General features: G+C 46.0%; 1 protein-coding gene across 2 annotated transcripts in view; it reads left to right on the forward strand.

The window, feature by feature from the left end:
- Positions 1 to 24157, forward strand: part of LOC138265204 (probable cation-transporting ATPase 13A4) — a 229913-nt gene extending 205756 nt beyond the window's left edge. The window contains exons 29-30 of one of the 2 annotated variants that reach the window (XM_069212751.1): positions 22029 to 22109; positions 22561 to 24157. In XM_069212751.1, the coding sequence (XP_069068852.1) occupies positions 22029 to 22109; positions 22561 to 22842 (363 nt within the window). In that variant the 3' untranslated portion in view covers positions 22843 to 24157. The remainder of the gene's footprint in view (positions 1 to 22028; positions 22110 to 22560) is intronic. The other variant, XM_069212752.1, reaches the window with a different exon arrangement.
- The last annotated feature ends 617 nt before the right edge of the window (positions 24158 to 24774 follow it).

Here is a 24774-nt window from a genome sequence, read left to right on the forward strand (position 1 = left end):
AGACCTACTTGCAAGGAAATGGAGCACTGACAGCACCTGAACGTCAGGGGGGATTGCAGTGGGATGGCGGATTGGTGACATCAGTTCAGGCTCCAACTGGGTACATAGTTCCTGGATAGGTGCATGGTCAAACCTGTAGGTGATGATTAAATGTCGCTCCTCCATTGTCAACAGGTCCACCAGCGGTTGGTACACCGGAGGATTCCGCCATCTTCTCAATTGTCCCAGCTGACGGTGCCTAGGAAGGACAACAGCGACCACATAGTCATCAAATTTCCAGGTATGTACCCACAGATACACAGAACACGACACCAAACACAAAACCATTCCTGTATGTGTGTTGAGTGTAGGCCTAGCTATGTGTGACGCAGAAGTAAAGCAAGTGCAGCTGTGACCTCGGTCTGGAAGCGACGATGGCTGCTGCGTCTGGGGAAAAGGCCCCTGCCTTCACTGCTCAGGATTTGGAGAAACTAGTAGACGGGGTCCTCCCCAGTACACGCTACTCTACGGTCCTCCAGACCAACAGGTAAGTACACAGGGAGCACGTTGTATGGGCTAGGCCTGGGTGGAGAGGGCTCGTTGTAAGAGGGAAGGGGGCAGAGTTCAGGGAACATGAATGCATGTGAATGCATGTGCCACATGGCAAGGGTAGGGAGGGGGGACACTTACATCGACGGTGCAGTTGGTAATTACTTCTCTTCTTCCCTTGTGCATGTCATGTAGGTCAGCGCCCACCAGAAGAAGGACATTTGGCATGCCATCGCCAAGGAAGTCCGGACCCTGGGGGCCCACCAGAGACAGGGCACCCACTGCCGGAAAAGATGGGAGGACATTCGCCGCTGTAGCAAGAAGATGGCGGAGGCTCAGTTGGGGATGGCCTCCCAACGTGGGAGGGGTGCCCGTCGCACCATGACCCCCCTGATGTTCCCGATCCTGGTGGTGGCCTACCCTGAGTTGGATGGGCGCTTGAGGGCATCACAGCAGACACAAGGGGGGGAGTACACTATCATTCTGGGGACTTTGCGCGCAGTTGAGGGGTCTAGGTGTGGGAGGAGGGCTGTGGGTTTCCCTAGGCCATATGGACTTCCACAGGTTAGGCCCCTCCGTAATGCAGGCCATGTGGCACTCCACCCCACCACAGTAGAGTGCCAAGTACAGGTATACATGACCCTGTGGCATCCATGTGTGCAGATGTACACCATAGCCATGTAGTCCAGATCCCAGGAATTGCATCTGTAGAGGCCAGGAGCATGGCGTGGTGCAGGGGGCTGCTGTGCCTGTATTGTCCACCAACGGTAGCGGTATGCCATGCACTCGACCTGTCTTTCTTCTGTTGTTCCCCCCCCTTTTTCTGCTCTCCCTGTTCTTTTGTGCATCAGCATCCTCAGGTGGAGGTACAGTGGCACCGGAGCACGAGGGAGCTGCATCCCACATGGCCATGGAGGGCCACACCACGGACTCAGAATGCACCAGTGGGACGGAGGGCGAGGGGAGCTTCACGTCAGGCACCGGATCACCAACCAGCGACACGGACTCGTCCGCCGATGGGAGCTCCCTTGGGGTGGCAGCACCATCTGTGCCCCCCACTTCTACAGGTATAGCCGCTACCTACCCTACCAGCACCGCCCTCCCAGCAGCCCCTCAGCGTTCGTACCATGCCCGCTCACCCAGGAGGGTGGGCATCACCTTCGCCCCAGGCACCTCAGGCCCTGCCCCAGTCACCCCTGCTGCCCTCAGTGAGGAGGCCATTGACCTCCTCAGGTCACTCACTGTTGGACAGTCTACCATTGTGAATGCCATCCAGGGTGTAGAAAGGGAGTCGCAACACGGTAATGCATTCCTGGAGGGCATTCATTCTGGTCAGGCTGCCCTTCAGCGAACCCTGCAATCTCTGGCCTCAGCACTGATGGCAGCCATTGTCCGTGTGTCTAGCCTCCCCCCTCCAACTTCCTCCACCCAGACCCAATCCCCTGTACCCCAGCCCATCCCAAGCACACCATCAGACCAGCATACACACACCTCTACACCCAAAAGTAGCTCAGGCAAACATAGGCACCACACATCCCACAGGCACTCACACAAGCATCAGACACATACAGACACAGCAACATCCACTGCCTCCACTGTTTCCCCCTCCTCATCGTCTCCCTCCTCCCTCCCAGTGTCGCCTACACTCTCACCTGCATGCACTACATCTACAGGCACTAGGACTCGCACCAGAACACCCAGCACCACACTCCGCTCACCTGCACTCACCACCCCCATTCCCATTTACACGTCCCCTGTGTCCTCTCCCACTGTGTCTGTGACGCCCCCTCCAAAAGTACACAAACGCGGGCACCAACACACCCAACATCCATCCACCTCACGACAGCCTCCAGTACCTGCACCTGCACCTGCACACAAAACACCTAAAGTGACACCTCCTACAACCACCTCCTCTACTCCCAGACCCCCTCCAGCTACCCATCCCAGTGTTCGTCAGAAACTGTCCCTCTGCAAAGTTGACCTTTTTGCCCCCACACCCACCCCTCCAATTCATCAGTCCCGTCGTAGCGCCTCAGCCAAAAAGCCTCCAGTACCAGTGGTGCGTTCAAGGTGTTTGGAGTGCACCGGCCACCAGGGCAGGCAGTGTGACACGGAGCCAAGGCACTGCCAGTCCACCCCCTGTAAAGGCTCTGAAGTTGGAAAGTGGCCGACGGGACCGGCTGAAGACTCCTGGAGGCAAAACAACTCACAGGGGTCCCAGGGGGATTGCAGAGTAAGCTGTGACTCCTCCAAAGGTGGGGAAGGGCCAGAAGAAGTCTGCACAGCCTGGTGTGAGCATCACGGCGGAGAAGGGTGGCATCCTTCCCGGCGGCCGGGACGCCACCACCAGCATCGTCGTCACTGGTCATGAGACCACCGCCATAGGCATTGCCCAGGAGGGCACAAGTATCGTCACTGGTCAGGAGACCACCGCCAGAGTCATTGCCCAGGAGGGCTCAAGTATCGTCACTGGTCAGGAGACCACCTCCAGAGTCATTGCCCATGAGGGCTCAAGTATCGTCACTGGTCAGGAGACCACAAGTATCATCACTGGTCAGGAGACCACCGCCAGAGTCATTGCCCAGGAGGGCCCAAGTATCGTCACTGGTCAGGAGACCACCGCCAGAGTCATTGCCCAGGAGGGCCCAAGTATCGTCACTGGTCAGGAGACCACCGCCAGAGTCATTGCCCAGGAGGGCTCAAGTATCGTCACTGGTCAGGAGACCACCGCCAGAGTCATTGCCCAGGAGGGCACAAGTATCGTCACTGGTCAGGAGACCACTGCCATAGGCATTGCCCAGGAGGGCCCCGGCGGCCACAGCCCCGCTGGGCAATGAGGGACCGTCATGCCACACACCAATGCCAAGTCCAGAGACCGCCATGGCAAAGCACCGCTGAACAGGGCATGCACCGCTGAACAGGGCAAAGACCGCCATTGGCAAGCACCGCTGAACATGGCAAACACCGCTGAACAGTCCAGTGACTGCCATGGCAAAGCACCGCTGAACAGGGCATGCACCGCTGAACAGGGCAAGCACCGCTGAACAGGGCAAAGACCGCTGAACAGGGCAAAGACCGCCATGGCAAAGCACCGCTGAACAGGCCAAGCACCGCTGAACAGGGCAAAGACCGCCATGGCAAAGCACCGCTGAACAGGGCATGCACCGCAGAAGAAGGAAAAGACCACCACATCAAGCATCGTTATCCCATGTGCAGCTGGGACTCTGACAGGACAGGAACTGTCACGGGGAGACTAATCCAGTCTGGGCACCAGTCCCCCTCCAGAACCAGTGGAGAGATCCATCCACTACCTCTGTCCTTCACAGGATGAAACACTCTGGGCAGCAGTCCCCCTCCAGAACCAGTGGAGGCTGTTATGTACTTGTGAGACTGTGGCTTTGCACTTCCCAGGATGTAACAGTGGGCAACCCACCCACTGTAGAGACTTGAGAGACTGTGGCTTTGCACTCCCCAGGATGTAACAGTGGGTAATCCACCCACTGTAGAGACTTGAGAGACTGTGGCTTTGCACTCCCCAGGATGTAACAGTGGGCAAACCACCCACTGTAGAGACTTGAGAGACTGTGGCTTTGCACTCCCCAGGATGAAGCAGTGGGCAAACCACCCACTGTAGAGACTTGAGAGACTGTGGCTTTGCACTCCCCAGGATGGAACAGTGGGCAACCCACCCACTGTAGAGACTTGAGAGAATGTGGCTTTGCACTCCCCAGGATCTAAAAGTGGGCAAACCACCCACTGTAGAGACTTGAGAGACTGTGGCTTTGCACTCCCCAGGATACATCAATGGGCATGGAGCCCCGTCGTGGATGTGGCGTGGTGCTGTAATCCGGCTGAGGTGCCCCCCTTCCCTTCCCCCTGCGGTGCCTGTTGTTTTTCTCTCTGATGCCCCGGCAGTGTTCTCTCCGTTTGTGGACAGGTATCTTGTGTGGGCCTCGCCCATGCATTTTTGGCCTAGTGGTGCACGGACATTGAGATGTGCATATCTGCACTACTTCTCGTACTGTATATACCTTTGTGTGAGTTTATATATATCTGTATATAATAGACACATGTATATTGATACATTACAATGTTTGAACTGATTTTGTTTGGTCTTTGCATTCTTCCTGGGGGGTTGGGGGTTGTTACTGTGATGTTTGTAATTGCATTGGTGTGTGTGTTGTAATATGCGAGGGTGGGGGTGGGGGTGTTGCGTGTGTGTCCCCCTGACTTTTGCCTCCCCCCTCCCCTATGTCGTAGGTACAGTACTCACCGTTGTCTTCACCACCGCCGGCGCTGCTCTTCGTAGATGAGTAGGAAGAGAAGGGCAGGTAGGATATCTAATTCCGGCTCCATGGTGTCCTCCTTCCTCGTGGGATGTGTTAAGGTGAGCGTTTTCCCATTGCAGTAACTGTTTCCGCCATGTTTTTATCCACGGTGAAGCCGCCCCAGAAAAGGTGGCCGATTGGCGGATTGTGATACTATGGACGGTACATTGTCTTCCGCCTGTCTTTTGGCGGTGACCGCCGCGCTGCTTGTCTGTACCGCCGTGGCGGTCGGAGTGTTAAAGTGGCTGTCTTTGTTGGTGGTTTCTGCCACAGTCATAATTCCCATTTTTTGTCTGCCGGCCTGTTGGCGGTCTTACCGCCGCTTTAACACCGTCCGCCAGGGTTGTAATGACCCCCTAAATGCCACTGCTGCTGATCATCGTGAGTCAACAAAACCAACGCTGCCGTGGATGCCATCAACCGTAAGTACACACACCTATCTGTCTCATTAACCTTAAAAACAGCGTGTTGTGCCTGCTTACACATCATAGGGTGGGCATGCCATTGGCACGCCAATAGGCACACGTATAAACCTACACACACCCACAAACATACATCAACACGGACACGCATACAGTCAATATACACCCCTTTTGGGCAGCACACTCACACTGTACCGCACTACTACATAGCTACACATGGCCACACAGCTGAGGCACAGGGACAGTGAAGGTTATACAACAATGACACACACATCAACAACAGCACACCTATACCACATTTACAAATCCAGCTCACACACACATTCAGCACTGGCCAGGAACTGTCCCCACATACAACACACACATCTCTCTGTGTGGCATGGAACACAAACAACACCACCATTAAACAACCTTGCAATGGGCACACACATCACACACACAACACATAGCAATGGAAGGACAATGCCATGCACAGCACACAGAGAGATAAATACATCAAGCACTCCATCACAATTGTACCTACATGTTTGGGATGGGCCATCTGGGACACCCAGGAAAGGAGACTGCACTGGGACATATATCACTTTCAATAGGACCCTGAAACAACATGTCCACAGGAAATGGCCCCACATGGCTCACTGGGGAAAACTATTCCAAAAACAATTGTCAAGCATAACTAAACAATGGGGAAATGCACTTCAACAAAGCACATAAAACTCATACTGCATGGGACAGACCTCAACAAGAACCGGCTGCAAGGGACACATACCTAAATGGAAACCTGTACAGGCAAATGCAAACACAGCTAGCACAACTGAACACACCCGATATCTGTACATACACAACTCAAGATGATACACATTACATTAGTACAGAAGCCATTTAACGGAGACAAGTGGAACACCATACATGCCCACATTGCATACCACAATACAAAATACTTACCATAGCAAACACTAGACAGGGTCACAAGAACGACAGTGCAATTAGACACACATACCTACACACAAAACAGATAGCCTCATCTTTAGGGGACACCAGCACTGCAGACAAACTCACATACTGAAAACAACACTACATGGAGCAGGGAGGGGTGGGCTTCTTCTTGGGAGGGTTAGGCTTCTTTCTTGTGGAAGGGGCATTGGTGCTTGCAAGAGGGGCATGGGAGGCCTTAGAGGTAGAAGAGATGGCCTTGGACAGATCAGAGTACCTTTTGAGTGAGCTACGGGGGCAGACAGGAGTGAAGTCAAGGCCACATAGGAAAAGAAATGTAGGGCCACAGGGACAGTCACCAGGAGGGGATCCGGGTTTAGAGGACGAGGGAGTGGTTGTATGGCATATAGGTCTTGATGTGGTGGATGCATGCTTGTGGGAGGTATGCTGTGTGTGGTGGGTGTCTGTTGGGTGGGTAAGTGAGGGAGCTTATGTGTCTTGGTGGGATAGGAGGTGGGGGTGCTGGGAGATGCCATAGTACGTGAGTGAGTGCCTGTTGGAGTGGTGACTGCGGGTATGGTGGATGTGCTGGATGTGCTGGATGTAGCTGTGTATGTAGTTGTGGTGTCTGCAGGTTTGGTGATTGGGGTGAATACATGGGGGTTTGCTGGGGTGGTGTCTGCGGGTAGGATGAGTGTAGTGATTTGTGTGGTTACTGGACCAGTGACAGGTAGGTGGTGTCTGTAGATATGTTTGATGCCATATGTGTGATGCTGGGTGTGGTGGGGGTGTCAGGGGAAGTCATGGCTATTGTTGTGTCTTTGGGTGGATGTTGCTTGTGTGCAATGCCAGTGTGTCTTGCGGTGCTTGTGTTTATGTGAGCTACCTTTGCCTGTTCAGATGGATGCATTAGGGTCTGTCTCTGTGCTTTGGGTAGGTCGGGGAAAGGGGATTTGTACTGGAAAGTGGCAGTTAGAGGGTGGATGGAAGGTGGAGGGTGACTGGCTGCTGTCAGTGTGGAGGCCAGACCCCAAAGAGTTGGGTCGCTACTCCCGGGATGGCATTCACAATGGCTGACTGAACCACTGAGATTGCCCTCAGGAGGTCAATAGCCTCCTCACTGAGGCATCAAGGGTAACAGGGGCTGGGGCGGAGGTGCCTGTGGCAAAAGAGATGCCCACCCTTTTGGCTGAGTGGGCACGGCTCACTGGGTGGGGAGCAATACAGAGGATGGTGATAGAGCAGGGGGTGGCACACAAGGATGGTACTGGGAGGGTCCCCGATGGGTCTGTCTCATATCATGGGTACCCAGGATTCATCACACTGTCTGCACTGTGTGAATGACATGTATGCAATTAGTCTGCACATGACACATTTGACCTGTGTGATGATGACAACAGGGCTGTGGGAGTAAGTGACCTTTCACCTGTCAGGAGTCAGGGACAAACATTGTCAGTGATGTCTAGTGCATAATGATCACAGAGCTTTGACTATCTATCCAATACCATCTACATACTTTTCAGAGAAAGAACCTCAATAAGCTGCAACTTCGCACAGAGACTGGAGTGGTCCACATGATAGGATGTACTGGTATACAGGGAGTGGGCACAGTTTCACAGTTGCATAGTCAAATTAAATCAACTCAAGCCTAGACTTGGACCCATACAGTGAGATTCACCTGACAGACACTGGTCCATGCAGGATGAGTAGACAGAAATTACATGCAATTCCATTCCCATCATTTATATGCATGACAGTACATCATGCAGCCAACAGCAATTTGGCATGTGATGTGTATGTGGAAACTTGGCGGGCAGAGTGAGTCCACATATGCCTTCAAAGTGACAGATTAGCAAGGCCAGATGTGGTTTGAAGCTCAGTGGCAACATACACATGGCTCACTTTGCACACACCTCACACATATAACATGCAGATGCTTCTCATCCTGTCATGGAGAAACATGTGATCTCACATTGTTAATATCCATGTGTCAAGTATTGTATGGGCATAGCTGAGGCCACACCTCACCTCACCTAGGGCCAGATGCAGGAAACACTTTGCGACTCGCAAACGGCAAAATTTGCCATTTGCGACTCACAAATGAGTGTTTCCTATGCAGAAATGCATTTTGCGAGTCAGGACCGACTCGCAAAATGCATTTCCGAATCGCAAATAGGAAGGGGTGTTCCCTTCCTATTTGCGATTCGCAATGGTATGCAATACCATTTGCGACCGCATATGCGGTCGCAAATGGTGTCGCAGTTACCATCCACTTGAAGTGGATGGTAACCCACTCGCAAATGGGAAGGGGTCCCCATGGGACCCCTTCCCCTTTGTGAATGGGCCACAAATTATTTTTTCAGGGCAGGTTGTGGTCCAAGGGACCACTACCTGCCCTGAAAAAATACCGAAACTAAAGGTTTCGGATTTTTTTTTAAGTGCAGCTCGTTTTCCTTTAAGGAAAACGGGCTACACTTAAAAAAAAAAAAACTGCTTTATTTAAAAGCAGTCACGAACATGGAGGTCTGCTGACTACAGCAGGCCTCCATGTTTGCGAGTGCCCATAGTCGCTATGGGGCCGCAAATTGCGACCCACCTCATTAATATTAATGAGGTGGGTCTTTGCGACCCCATAGCGACTCGCAGACGGTGTCTGAGACACCGTTCTGCATACCAATTTGCGAGTTGCAAATTGCGAGTCGGAAGGACTCACAATTTGCAACTCGCAAATTGGATTTTTGCAACATCTGGCCCCTAGTGTTGTACATCCAACATAAGGGTCAGCATGGTACACCTAAAAAACACACAAAAGTCTGAGGCCTCAACATCTGGCACTGGTCCCAGTTATATGCACAATGACTCTCCCATTGACGCCACACCGACTACACTCCCATGGCACTGACTTCACATACTGGCAAACATGGCCACAATTGAGCCTGGCAGGAGTAAAAATGTGGTGAACTGCACGCTAAAAATGTGTTCATGAGAAACTTACATGCTTCGTTGGTGCACCATACAGCTGTCCTTACAAGGGCAGGACCTCCTCCACTAGCTTATCCAGCTCCTCTGGGGAAAAGGTTGAGGCACGGTCACCTGATGGACATGGCATGATTGCTCCCAGAGGTGATACACAGCAGCTCAGGTCGTAGAGGTCTTGCTAGGAGCAGTGTCAGGAGTCAAGTGAGGGATTTGGTAGAACATGGTGGTCATGTCCGCCACATAAGCGAACATCATCGCTGGCCGACACAAACATTGGCCCGCGACAGCCACTGGCAACAATATTAGCCTATGGATGTGTCTGCCGCTATAGCATCTGCCTACCACCATAACGACTTCCGCCAGCGGTCGTGGGCGGTTCCTAATGTCCAGTGGAGTAGGTCAGGCAGCTGACATTTTAATGGCATAATATGCGGTTTATGGTAATAAAAAATGTGTCACAACTAATAAAATGTTGTTTCTGTACTTTATGAGTGCTGGTTTAGTCTTGGAATGTGGGTCCTTCAACTTTTAGACCCTCTTTGTAATATGCCATACACATATGTTTACTTGCCCTGGGACATACACCCCCAGGCCAAAATATGTTGGGGGACATCAACTCACAGACTCACCGTCTGAGTGGCAAGTCTCATGCACAATTTGTTGATGTCCAGGTAGATGTTGTGTACACATGCTTTGTCACAGTTTGTCACTGGCATGCATCACATATGTTGCAAGGGACACAATGAAGGATGGCTATACCCATTTTTTGTTCTCCATAGATAACCAGGGAGGGGAAGGATCAGACATCCTCCTGTGTACCGTCCACTGCCAGACCTTCATACCATGGGAGACAAACACATCATTCAGAACTACCACCTGAATAGGCAAACAGTTGTGGGTCTCTGTCATCAGTTGGAGCCCGATCTCATGCTGCCATTAGTCTTCCAATTAGCCTACCACCCATCACGCTAGTTATGGCAGTGTTGCACTTCTTCGCCAGAGGGTCCTTCCAAAATACAGTGGCCCTTTCTGCTGGGATGTCACAGCCCATGTTCAGTCTTGTATGGAAGGATGCACTCTCAGCAACGTTGAAACACATGCACAGCTACATTAAGTTTCCCCACTGTGAGGTTTAGTCCCATGTGAAGGCTGACTTCTATGGTTTGACACACATCCCACATCGTGGGAGCCACTGATGGTACACATGTAGCCTTCATTCCACCGCATGGCAATGAACAGGTATATCAGAACTGAAAGAACTTCTGTTCCATCAATGTCCAGGTTGTTTGTTTGGCGGACCTCTACATTTCACAAGTCTGTGCCTGTTATCCAAGTTTAGTGCTTGATGCCTTCATCATGTGAAACAGTGCAATTCTGCAGCCGATGTCATGACTGTACCCAGAGAGGGCCTGGCTGGTTGGCAAGTCACATATGTCATGTATTTAAAATAATGTATTCTGCAAAGAAAATGATGGGAGGGATTCATATTTACATATATGTTGCACTGCATGACAGGAGACTCTGCATACCCAAATCGTCCATGGTTGTTGATGACAGTGAGGAACCTAACTATGCCATGCGAAGTCCGCTTCAACGATGCCCATGGAATGACACAGCATGTTGTGGCGCAGGCTTTTGGGCTCCTGAAAGCCAGATTTAGGTGTATGGACAAGACAGGTGGAGCCCTCCTCTACTCTCCCAAAAAAGTGTAGAAGATCATTGTGGCCTGCAGAATGCTCCACAACATCCCAGATGAGGAGGAGATAGCAGTGCCACCGGGCGAGCCTCCTGAAATGCCAAGTGAGGATGACAGTGATGAAGAGGAAGGTGAAGGCTTGCAGGCAGATCTCATCAATCACTACTTCACTTGAGTGTAAGTATGTAATGTGATGTGATTACTGTGACTGTATGGGAAATGTAGGGGTCAGTATGTATTGAGTAGGGTATTTCCCCACCAAAGACAGGGCTTCCCATGTGATGCAGTATACAAGAAAGCTTTACTGCCTATGTCAGACTCAAACATGTAACTACCTTGTTGATCTGCCATGTTTGTGTCAGTTTCATTGCAATGTGAGTGCATCTACAGTATTTTGTAATGTGGTTTGGGTCAAATGTATGATTTTTCCTGTCTTAACTTACCGTATACTAATTTTTAACCCAGGTCTCTTCATTATGCCATCCTCATGTGGGCATTTCAGAGTTGTACCATTGGCAGGTAGCTGGACCTGTTCTGACATGTGAAGTTGAAATGGAATGCTCCAGGTAATGTTGGGTACAGATTTAGGGTGCATGGGTCCTGTGCTAAAGCAGCTTGGACAGTAGGAGGGGGAGATCCGAAGTGCACAATACAAATGTCAGATGTGGTGTGTTGGCCCAATTGCCTTATGTGTGTCATCATTTAGCCTTGATAAATATCATCCAGTGCAATCCATGCATCCCCCTTTACATTGTGTTGACAGTGATCCTGTATGACCTTTTTGTGGCTCTCAATGTGTTTCAGCATAGAAGGCCAGACTGCCTGTGCCGCGACACTGACCCGGGTTTGTATCATAGCAACAGATACTTGGTCATTGTAATAGGATGGACGTATGATCAGGGAGTGTTGTACTGCCCTCTGTCTGTGTCCTGGTGTATGTTGAGTTGGCAGACCTGGTTTCGTATGTGATAAGGGTCAAGCTCCACTAATCTGTTAGCCTATTCATATACCTTAGGGATATCTGCTTGGACTCAATGTGGTTCAGGCGTTCTTGGCTATGACAGTTCAGACATTCGAACAGTATGGGCAGTACAGTGCAATAAAATCTTTAGTGTGACCAGACACTTGTATCATTGTGTTGCAAGCCATCCTCAGCATGACACTACCTGAGACATCCCCCTCCTTGCATTACCATCTCTTGTCTTTCTCATGTGCATCACATGGGTTTACCATTCAACATTACAAAATGTGGAAAAAAGAGGAAGTAAGCAGTGTTTTAGTGATAGGTGTGTTCATTTACATATGTACATGAAAGAATTGTGATACTCAAAAATAAGGTGAAAGGATCAGTTATGGTGGATGTTATCAATGAAGTAGAAGCCACAACATTTGAAGTCCAGTATCCTACTACCATGGCAAATGGAAGGTGGTTAAGGAACAGTCAACAGAATGAAGCTGTGGTACCCAAATGAGTTCCATCAGGAAGAGTGCACTTGCTGACAGTGGTTGATGTCCAGGGGTGGTATCCTCACTGAGGGCTTCATCCATGGGAGTAGTGGCAGTCTCTTCAGTGGTATCGGTATTCACAGTGGTTGCTCCACTTGTCGATGTAAGAGACACAATACTGCAGGCTGTATTGTGACATCTACCTTCAAGAGCTGACAGTGACATTTGGCTAGGGCCATGTACACATTGTGATTCTCAACTGACCCTTTTGTGAGAGCTTCACATGCTATCTTTTGTAATCTCCTGAGATTTGAGTAATGTACACAATCATTCTCAGTCGACTGGCTTCAGAATGTCCGAGTTTATTAGCAGCTGGAGGGACGGTCAAAGACTTATATCTTGCCAGCAGTGCAGGCAATACAGTGTCTGGGCAGGATGTGGTGTAGGTCATCTTAAGACCTAGTTGGCTGTTATACAGACAGACCCAATAGCTTACAGTATATGCGATAGTTGTTACCATGTGGTCAGTGCATTGTGGATATGTCTGCTGACCATACCATTCAGATGGTACATCTTATGTCCTTGGATCTGTTCAAGGAATATTTGGCCTACATTTTGAGCTGTCCTTTCTGTCCACAACATTTCACCTTGGCATAGCTGCTCAAGATGCGTCTGGGTGTGTAGACACATCACAGGGTGTACCATGACCTGTATTTAGGTCCCTCACAGGTGAGTAAACTTTATTTGTGAGTTCACAGACAGGTGCACAATGCCACATTGACACTAGCATGGTGATTGGAGTTACATGGACTGGCACTCCTAGGATTTACAGTGAGGCTACTCCAAGTACTAAACACAGTACACATTGGGCATTCTCTGTGGTGAATGCACTTCCATTACAAGTTGAACTACATGTCTATTTAAGCATATGCAGAGTGGGCTGGTACATTTAAATGGGGTAGACAATGCCTCCTGACTTAGCAGTCATGTGACTCCCTGCACGTCATTCACAATTGTTATATGTCATTCCCCTAGGTGAGTGCACTTCATGTGTGAATTCCCAAAGAAAGGTATTTTGGAAGATGTGCACTGGACTGATACTTGGGGTGGCAGTTAGGGATCCTCCAGTAGTTTGTAGCCATTCCACTCCATGTATCACACACTAAACAGGTGGGATTCTTTCTAAGTGGGTACAGGTCAATGGCTGTGTAAAGAGAGAAGTGTCATTTTAGCATAGGTTGCTGTGTTGGCTGAGTGGGGTAACACTACTAGTGCCTCCTGGCCTTAGCAGTCCTGTCAGTGCCTGTATTACACACGCACACTATACAGTTGTAATCTCTTATAGGTGGGTAGACTTGATGGGTAATCTGAAAAACACAGGTCGATCCACCTCTTCCTAATGTTATCTCTTATTCGTGGAGTGGGTCTACAGAATTCACTCTGTCGACTATCCTTTGCCACATTTCTATTTTCCGTGAATAGTAGTTTGTTAGACCTGAATCCAAATAAATGTGTCTCTACTCTAATGATCTCATCCACCATGACTCTTAACTCATCATCAGTGAAACTGGGATTTTTCTTTTGTGACATGGTGGTGTTCAAAATAAATGGGTGGGTGCGGGAAAAAATTAAACAGGTAACGAGTAGTAATTGGAGTAGGAAGGTGCAGATGGATGTGATGGGGTGTGTTGAGGCTGTGGGGTATGTGGTTGCTGAAAGTTGGAGTGATACCTATCCTAGTCGAATATCTGGTTTGGAATTGTCACTCTGTTTTGCTGGGTCTTGCTGTGACCAATGCAAAGAATTGCAGTTTGTGTGTATGGGTGTGTTTTATAGTGTTCTTTTCAGGTGTGTAGGGTGTGAGAACGTGTAATACGGTAGGTGGTTGGCTGACAGGCTGGGCTGGTGGTGCCGGTGGTCAGGCTGCCTATTCCTTGCCCTCCAGAGTCTGGATGGTGTCAGGTTTTTGCCTGGATTTTGGTGGTCCTGCCTGTGCAACTCATAATAAAGCCCTCTGTATGACAGACAACATGGCGGTCTTTTGGCGGCTGTCATTATGGTAGTCAGGTGGTAGGACCACTAAACTCGTAATGAGGCCAATAATCAACAAATAATATCACTTACATTCAAACAATTTTTAAAAAAGTATTAAAGTCTGTGAATAATACATACACCATTCCTACTCCATTCTGTGGAACAGTAGGGAAAGCATTAAACTTTGTAGGGGTAAAATTTACTATTCTCACTTTAGTGTGTAAAACAGTAGGGAAAGCGTTGGACTTTGAGGGTGTAAATTTGATGATTTCCACTCCAGTATGTACAAGAGTAGGGAAAACGTTGGAATTACGTGGGGTAAAATGTAGTAGTTATACTCCAATCTGTGCAACAGTAGGGAAAGCGCTGGACTTTATTGAGGTAAAATTTACTATTCTCACTCTAGTCTGTGCAACAGTAGAGAAAGCTTTGGAATTCAGAGGGGTAAACTTTACTATTCACACTCCACTCTGTGCAACAGTATGGACTGCGTTAGAATTCAGAGGTGTAAAATGTACTATTCCCATATAAAAACTAAATTAATATATATATTGGGTGTTGTTTTGACCTATACTGTGTGCTTCCTTGTGTCTAGACAAAGCCTAAACCTCTCTTAAGAAATATAATGACATTGAACATGTGTCAGGGGTTGCTTTTGCTTATTCCAGCTTGGCTTGGATGGTATTTCACCAGCCCAAGCTGTAATACTGTACATGGAGTGTTGAAAGGCTTTTGTCATTTTACAGCTCAGCAAAGATGGTACTGGGCCAATCCTATACGTAAAGATTTTGCTGTACAAATTGCAAAAGACTTTGTTGCTTTCTAGCTCGGCGTGGATGGTACTGGGCCAATCTTATGCCTAAAAACATAGCTAGAAAAACAGATATTTGAGGTGAGCAAATCTAGAGTATCGCTAGTGTTGCAGGGTGCTCTTTACTGGAGCAGCTCTCCATCTAAACTTGGAAACTACCCAGAGCTCTCTCTTCTGTTTTGCATAATGTATGCTTCAGTCTAATCCTGAAACAGTGTTGTTTTGATATATATATATATATATATATATATATATATATATATATATATATATGTATATATATAATTCCCATACTATACTCCAACAAACCTAGAAGCCCACACTTGAAATATAGGTAAAATAAATAGATATAACACAATTAACATAATCAATAAATAATTATTAATAAATCAATAATTCATTGTTAAATCATTATTAGGTTAATAACATCCTAACCTATTACTCTACAAACACAACAGACCACACCATATATATGTATATATATACATCCTATAGTTAGGATTTACCTTCTATAGAAAAATCTGTTTTTTGCCTGCCTATATCTTTGGTGCCGCTTGACGAATCTTCACGAAATTGTCCAAAACAATTTCACAGTCATGGAAAATATTATGGTGATCCTTCAAGCGGGAACTAAGATAAAGGGAGGGTGAAATTTAGAGCTTTTTCAATGTTATTTCCCACAGGAAATATTGAACAGTGATAGCACAAAAACCACTGGATAGAATTACACCAAATATGGCAGAAAGGTAGCTCTTGCCCCAGAAAGTGCTCTTTTTGTTATTTGGTGTAAATCTGTTCAATAGTTTTTGAGAAATTTAAAGCAATCCAAATTTCTATATATAAGGACGCAAATGATTTGCAACCCCTAATGATCTTGTTGAGAGATCTGATTGGCTGATAACACTTCAACAAGAAAAGTGTTGTCAGCCATCTTGGGACTCAGCTGAAACTGCGTCCCAGAACTTTTTTTTAAAAAATACAAAAGGGGCCAGGGTTCGAACTCCCTGACCCCTTAGCTCTGATGGTGCGGTCCCAAAGGGACCCCTCCCACCCCCAGGGCTAAAAAGCATTTGTTTGCAACCAAGCAACAGCAAACACTTCGTGTTTTGTCAGCGGGACCTTTAAAGGAGGTCCCACTGTCAAAATCTGGAGTTTCATCTCTGTCCTCTGCACTCGTGCAGGGGACAGAGATGAAATGCTTCAGCTTGCACAGAGCTGCTGTGAAAGCAGCTCCGTGTTGCTGACGCATTGGTACTGCAAACTGCAAGGGAAGCCTTAATGCTTGCCCCGCAGTGCCAGGTAGCCTGCAAGGGCATTCTTTTAAAAACAAAAATTAAAAAGTAGTGTCCGTGAGGGGAGCCCTTGAGGGCTCCCTCGCGGTCCCACATAGCCCATAAAAGGCTTCATTATGAAAATGTAATTAACGTTTAAAAAAAAAAAGCCTTGAGGGCTCCCCCCATGGTCCCTACTTTTTTTTTTTCAAACAAAGCCCCCAAAGGTCTTAAAAAAAAAGAAAAAAAAAGAAAACTCCCATAGCGACCTTCACTCTGAGCTGTGGGGGTTTGAGTCAAGCTGGACTCATTTCCTTCTTTTTTTTAATTAAAAAGATATATACTTTTTTAAATCTAATAAAAAAAAAAAAATTTCAAGCTAACAAAAGTATCTCATTCTAAGTATATGAGTTATTAAAGCCTAAACAAACTTTCTTTCTCACTCACTTTCTTTCTTTCTTTCTGTCTCTCTTTCAATCAATTTCTACCACTCACACACCCACTTAGACACTTACGCACCCACTCACAGACCCACTCAGACACTCACGCACCCACTCACAGACCTGCTCAGAAACGCACGCACCCAATAACAGACATACTGACACCCTTATGGAGCCACTCACAGACATGTGCATAGACTGATGCACCCACTAAAACACTGATATACGCACTTTCACACCCAGACAGACAATCTGACAGCAACTCTCACCCCCAGATACACCCTTTCACACCTATTCTCACCCAGAGAAGCTGCTGCTAACTCCCTCTCCGCATGGCGAAAGGGCTGTGCACAGCGGAGTTTGGGTGGTTGGGAGGATTGGCCAGGTCTTGCGGGCAGCCTCCCCTGTGCATCGGTGAAGGATGCGCATGGGTGGGTGCTTATAGGAGGTTGGATTATGGGCTTGGCCAGAGGCGGTGGGTGGATTAGCGGATAGAAATGAAAATCCCTTTTTGTTAAAAGAAAATAGAAATTCACTGGAAAAGCTAAAGGTTAGAGGGACTTTATAGTTAGGAAGTACATTTTTTTTAAAACATGGATATTCACTGAAAAAGCAAAGGTTATAGGGACATTATAGCTAGGAAATAGATTTTATTTAAACATAGAAATTCACTGAAAAAAAACAAAGGTTATAGGAACATTATAGTTAGGAAATAGAACTAAAAAATACCATAGAAATTCACTCAAAAAAACAAAGGTGATCTCATCAGGGATGTCACTGACCACGTCATGAGTGATGTAATATGTGAGGTCATAAGCAGTGCATTATGGAGACGCAAGTTAAAGTTAGCTCAGTTAACTATAACTGCTGAATTTCATTAGTTTTGTAGATTTCAAGTGTCAACCTAACTATAAAGTCCCTATAACCTTAGTTTTTTCAGTGAAATCTATTTCCTAACTAAAACGTGACCTCCCTCTAACCTTTACATCTATCTCTATCTATCTATCTATCTATCTATCTATCTATCTATCTATCTATATGTATATATACATATATAAAACAAAAAAAATATTTACTAAATTTACATAATTAATAATAAATAAATGTTAAATAGTACATTCAGAAAAAAATGTAAAATAATTGCCATTTAACTTTCCACACTATATCCCCACAAACCCAACAACCTGCACCTAGTATATTTTACATTAACAGAAAATAAATTAATGAATTATTAATTATTAATTAATCAATAATTAATTGTTACTTATTTAACTATCCACCCAATACCCGTACAACCCCAAAAACTTACAACTAATATATAACTTTTTAAATATAACAATTACACAATTTACATAAGTAAAAAACTTAAACAATAATTAGTAACTGACAAATTAATTGTTACTCAATTATAGTTAATTAATTTCCCACTCTGTACAGTTACAAACCTCATAATCCACCACAACTCTATAAATTAGTATTAAAATTAAATTATAAATCATTTAAAATTGCGAACTGTATTTAAAATATTGTCAACAATTATACAAACAATATTTGACATATAAAATTAAAATATGAACTATAGACAGATAAACATCGATATTTTTACAGCTATACTATAGAAAATGATATTAACAACACAGATGTTCGTTTTCCAATATTCATGTCTCTCAATATTCAAAACTCTATATTTTGTCTAGACATCAGCAAAAAGTCCAAACAAACATTGATAGTGATTGGACTGATTGGGCCATTTTTCAGACAAAAATGGGGTTCAGTTTCATCAGCAAAATATGAATAGCCTACCATGTACTGTGGAAGAAGTTGTTCCCAGAGGATTAAAAAGAAATTAGAGAGATGAACCAGGGATCCTTGAGAAATGCTGCAGGACACTAGTGGAATAATTTCAGAGGCCAAATTCTGTGTTGCTGGATACAGTTGATGAAAAATGAAAGGTTACCCATGAATGACTGATGCCTGAAAGTCTCTTGGAATCCTATTGTCAAACAGATGTCCTACCTTTGTTCTCATATCCTAATGTTACCGTAGATATTTGGACACCGTGCAGAACCCTCCCTCTGTCACCTGTCTACTTCCTCAGTTGTGCATTAAGGTTTTTGATCAAGGCCCCCCTTCCCAGAGCTTTAATTGGGATGAAACAAATTGGTGGGATCTCTAGAAGGGGGTTGATCTGTGTAATTAATGGCATGGTTTAAACCTGTAAACTAATTATCTGTGGTTCCCATAGTGTGACACCCAATTGGCATATTGTTTCCAATCTGAGTTTTCTATTTTGTATCCAGATATATAACACAGCAACCAGCATACATGTCTTTGTCAGTGATTGTTAGCTGTTTAAGATTAAGAAGGAACAAGAAATATTTTGTTTTAAATAATTAATATTGAAAATGTTTCAATTCTGTAAATTGTGAGATTGTTTATTAAAACTTACTGAGAACTGAAGGAAGTTTAGTTGTCTTCAAAGTTTCGCACTCTTTGTCAGATGTGCAGCATTTGTTTCTCCACATCTCCTCCATCTGCATTTCTTACATAATACCTCTTTCCTCTTCAGCTCGTCTTTTTGCCTCTCCTGAATGCACTTTCTGGCTTCTCCTTCACTCCACCAACCCTAAACACACAACCCACCAACCCACTTGTAAGCTTTGCATTTTCTCTTAATTTTGCCCTGTCAATATTTTAGCAACAATGTACCTTCTTCACACACATTCCCACAGAATTACAATTGCAACTGGAATACGTGACAATTGGTCTGTGCACTCAGCAGAGATGTCAAGGATTGGATGAGCATGTATTGGGAATCTATTTATGTCCCACTGACAGGCACTGTAAGAAATCTCACTGCCTTCAGTCTCAACTGCAGAGCTCTCAATCGTGGCTCATTATAAATGCCTGGAGGCAACTCTCTAAGGTAAACAGGGACAAAAGTTCAGAAATTGATCAGTGTTTTGTGTTACAGTTAAGGACATGAAAATAGGGCCAACAGGGACCAATGTCTGTTTTTAAGGGTGAACGGGTCTGTGACCAGGAGGGACCCAGCCCATTTAAAGCCCTGACCTTCCCAACTCCTATGACAGATCTCAGCACCCCTCCTGCTGGACCAAAGTGTGACAATTTTCCCGATGCCTGGTACCTTACTGGTGCCACTCCGCTTCCTCCAGAGGAGCTTCTAAAGCCAGTCAGCACATGCCAGCTGGCACTTCTTTTCTGAGAATCCCATGTGATACAAAATGTTCAGTTAAAAAAGAATTACAAATGTTTGCATCCAAACTTGACTGAATTAATTCAAACACACTGAAACAAAATGAATTTTCTATGTGAGTAAGAACACAAATTATCACCCCTGTGAGTGTTAAGGTAGTAATATATATTTGTTGTAATCACTAAAAATGAATGTTGATGTGGACCTAGAAAATCTTTGCCAGACATGGATAAGTTATGATGAACTTAACAAAAATCACATTGTGCTCCATGGAAGAGTAAATATATCCTCAATATTTGTACAATAAATATAGCTGGTAATCCTTGGCGACTCTCACATTTGTGAACTGAGGGGTTGAAATAAAATACTGGGGATAGATGGATTCTGAGGTCCTCATCATGTGTGATTGTCAGTCAAGTTGTGTTTTTATCCGTTGCTGGCAACCGGACATAGGAAGTCATTATGGACTTGGCGGTCCTGCCCCGCCTCACCTGTGTTTGCGGTCATACCACTGACAGCGTGGCGGTGATGGACCACCAAAGAATGACTGCGGCAGTGAACGGGCTGCATCGCAGCCCGTTCAACACCTGTACCGCCAGGGGGGTGGGACCGGCTGGCCGAAGATTGACCACATTTGACCCGGGAGTCCACCTAACACCATCCTCAGAATAATGAGTATCCTTACCTCCAGGGAATCTGTGGCGGCAGCCCCACCACGAAATCCCTGGCAGTAAGGATACTAATTCTTGTCACAACAACAGCACTCCCCAACCCCCCTCCATGTAGGAGCCCCCCCACCCCAACCCCATCAGAAGCCCCTCCATCACCACTGCTCTCCCTCCACTAGTCCCCATACTTATGCCCCCACCCCCCTGTACTTCCCCCGTCCCGATCCCTGTACCTACCCTGCTGCCCCCTCCTGATCCATGCACACACACATCACAATTACATACATACACGCACACATCCACGCTCACTCATTCACAAGCACATGCACACATGACCACATCACCCCCAAAATCCCCTGCATATAGGCATTCACACAAGCATACAGACACCTTCACATGCGCACACAAACAAACACAAGACCCCCCCCAACCCCCTCGATTCACACACACACACACCCACATCACTCAATACCCCCTTCTTCCCCTGACGTACAATCACCTTACCTGGTGGTTGCGGTGGTGGTCTGGGAGGTGAACGGGGTCCATGGCACTTTCTCCGCCTGCGGCAGGCGGTGTTGTGGTGATGTCGCGGTGGTGGCGGAGCAAGCTCGACTAGACCACCATCCGCCAGTAAGGCTTCTGGCGGCTTCCTCACCAAATAGTGGCAGAAAGCAGCCAGCAGCCATAATATGGTGGTCTACAGACCACCAACACTGGCGGTCATATGGTGGCAGTGGCTTCGGTGCTCTACGGAATAGACTGCTGAAGTCATAATGAGGGCCATAGTCTGGAGCCATATCCGGTGGAGTTATCCAGGGGTCAGGATCCTTTTACACGCTCCCCCATACCCCTTGTGGCCTCTTTTCTGTAGGGCTTTCTTTGTCTCTGGGGCAATGCTCTGTTGGGTTTGCTAGGATCTTTCCTTATTTCTCCGTACTAAGGTGAGGTTCTGTGCTCCCCACATGGGCCCCAGTTGCTCATTTGCACTGTACTTCCTATGTTACTGGAGGAGTCTTCCTACCTTGATGGAACTGTTCAGAACATGGACTGGTCTTGTTTTAGCACAGTGCACCCCTTTCTAGGGGGAATTATGATCTTGAAATGAAGTTTGGTGGCAATGGAAAATCTAACACTGGCTGTGATCCTCTAAAATGACCACTAAAGCCCTAAATCAGGCACTATGCCTACTTGTAGAGGGAGATGAAAGTGAATCTGTTTAACTTAAAACTAACCCGTGCATTTCATTTTTCTACAGCTGGTCTGCACTCCTACTCTCTGGAGAGTTTATATCCTGGTGATGCTGCTCATAGTCTTTGCTGCCTCAGTTATTGTTGAGGTAAGGCCCTTTCCTTTTCATCTTGAGAGTGTTTATGTCTGCCCTACCTTACCTAAAGTGTTTATGATAACAGTATTTGCAGCAGGTGCACTGTTTATGCAGCCCATGGGGGAGCTTTAGACATTTTTTCCAGGAGGAAACACAAAAATGTATCTTTGGACTGAAGGAAGGTAATTGGAGTCATCTTGATTAACTGTGCCTATAGATCTGTAACTTCAATCACCCTATGATTTCCTTGGCACCATCACTGAATTTTAATCAACTTTTAATAAAGTTTTAACCAATAGGTGGCAAAAGAAATGAACTATTTCTGTATATTGTTACTTCACTATTTTAGTATCCACAGCTGCGTTAACTCATTTAAAAGGATTCATAGTGTCATGAGCTTTCTGAATACAAAGATGTCCTCTTGAACCAATGTCTAAGCCTTTTTTTACTCATCACCGTGCAGGAGGCTGTTGTTGAAAACCGGAGGCTCTGGCTAATGCTGAAGAGGTGCTTTCATTACCACTCCAAAAGCCGGTATAGGACTCTGCTGAGAGACCTAGAGAAGGACCATAACTGGCCCCCGCTGGACAGGACTGTGTATGAAGACCCCCCTGCAGGTGGTCATGTAGAGGAGAAATGTGCAATCTACAACAACCCCTCCTTTGAAAGCACTGAAGTTCTAGAAGCTAGAAGGGACAATACTCATCCCTCAACATCTGGTGAATGGATCACTGTTCTGCTGTGATGGAAGCATACAATGCCGGGAGAGATTGCAACCTACGTCTCTTACAACAAGTAATGGAATCTGACATCCTTTGTGTTAGACAACCATGTGAAGGAGAGAAAGACCTGGTTGGAGATTTTTCCCAGGAATGGGAGAAATTGTGTAAAACTATTTAGGGTAATATTTCTGTTTTTATTTAATAAATAAATTAAAAATTTCAAGGAGCCATGGGAGCACTCGCCAAGCACAGTCTTCCATCAGAAATGTATTTATTGAGAATGCTGCATGAAGTTCAAGTTACTTGTTAAGTGCTGCAGAAGGCATGTGTTGGACAGAACCTTCAGACACCGGGGGTTTCTAACAGGGATTATTTATTATTTACTTTTTGCATCTTTAATTGTTGTCATATGGTGACTGTTTGACACAACTATAAAACAAATTTGTTATTCCTTCATGCGACCTCAGGCTAGGTAAGGAGAGATTCGTCAAAATCCGAAGCTGCGCAAGAGGCCCAACACTGTTCATTATGTCATGTAAACATGTCCCGTAGGGTGCAAAGAGCTCATGCCACATCTAACTCCACCCACCTTACATGGAAAACAATGTGCCATCCAGAAATTAATGATCAGGCAAAAGGGAACAGAGACATGTGAGTTATGCTTCACCAATGCACTGAATCTCTCAAACCTGGGTGCTGCCCCTAAGTTTCTTATAGGTGGACAGGTCTGTAAATCGTCATTTGAAAAAAAAAAAAATCTCTGCATTAGTTTATCAGCTCTTTCTATTTCAAAATTGAGAGTTCTGTGTATATTAATCAGATTGGCTGAGTATGGAGTTTAAAATGGACGATTGCTTAGATCCCGCCTCCCACTTTACTCATTTTTACAAAGCTCTTTTCTTTTCACAAGTTTTTCCATCGGATTTGATCATTTGGACCACACGGGCAGCCCACAGAACACCTGTCAATGGAGTTCCTGGCCTTCACTTCCCTGCTGACGCACCTCCTGACAAGTTTATAGAACCCCTACCAGACATGTGAACATCACTTCTGTATATTCATCAGAGCTGCTGATGACTCCACTCAGGAATAAAAGTTATGAGACAACGATTGCTCTTCTACCATGCTCCATTTGGTTCCAACAGATGCACAGTTTCCTATTGGCACGTGGCTGTTCATGCAGATGAAGGGAAATTATGCTCCTGGGTACTAAGCAAACTTTAAGTTACCAGCCTATTTCCTGAGTTATTCAACTAAGTATCCCAATTTTACAGCTGTTAGCAAGCCTATACAAAAAAGTGCACTGTACCGTGCCATTAGCCTCAATAAAATATTGCATCTCACTTGTAAAATGTTGGCTCTTAGGACTTAACTTCATAGATTGCACATTTCATTTTTTGGTAAAATGATGCCACTGGGTGTGGAAGAGTAGCTTTTCAAAACAACTAAAATATAGTGCCTGTATTGTGACGCAGTAGCTTAGCAACAAAGTTCAACTGAAATTGTGAAATTGTGAAAGAAAAACATTAAGGAGTCCGACAACTTCCAGTACATTTGGAGTGAGGACATTAATGCTCAAGGTGAAATGGCCGTTCATATCACCGATCCAACACTGTGTGTTGTCCCCCTAGAAAGGAGAATTATTGCAAGTTTGTCCAACTGCCAAAGCCAAACCTTTGCTTAACAGGAATGTGCTGACACTGTGAAGCATTCATAAGTCATTTATTGTATGTATCGTGTGATTGTCCATGGCTTAGGGAACTGGGCTTCATAGTCTGAGATATCTGTATACAGCCAGCTTGGTGCCTTCCAAACATCACACTCAGCTTCCCCACATTTCAGGTGGTTTTGATTGATTACATCCATTGCATAATTGTGCATTAAAAATTGGTGCTGCATGTCACTGTTCTATCAAAAGATATAAGACATGGATTAATTATACCTTCTGTGACTAA

This window comes from Pleurodeles waltl, chromosome 11 (genome assembly GCF_031143425.1).
Source record: "Pleurodeles waltl isolate 20211129_DDA chromosome 11, aPleWal1.hap1.20221129, whole genome shotgun sequence".
Taxonomy (NCBI): domain Eukaryota; kingdom Metazoa; phylum Chordata; class Amphibia; order Caudata; family Salamandridae; genus Pleurodeles; species Pleurodeles waltl.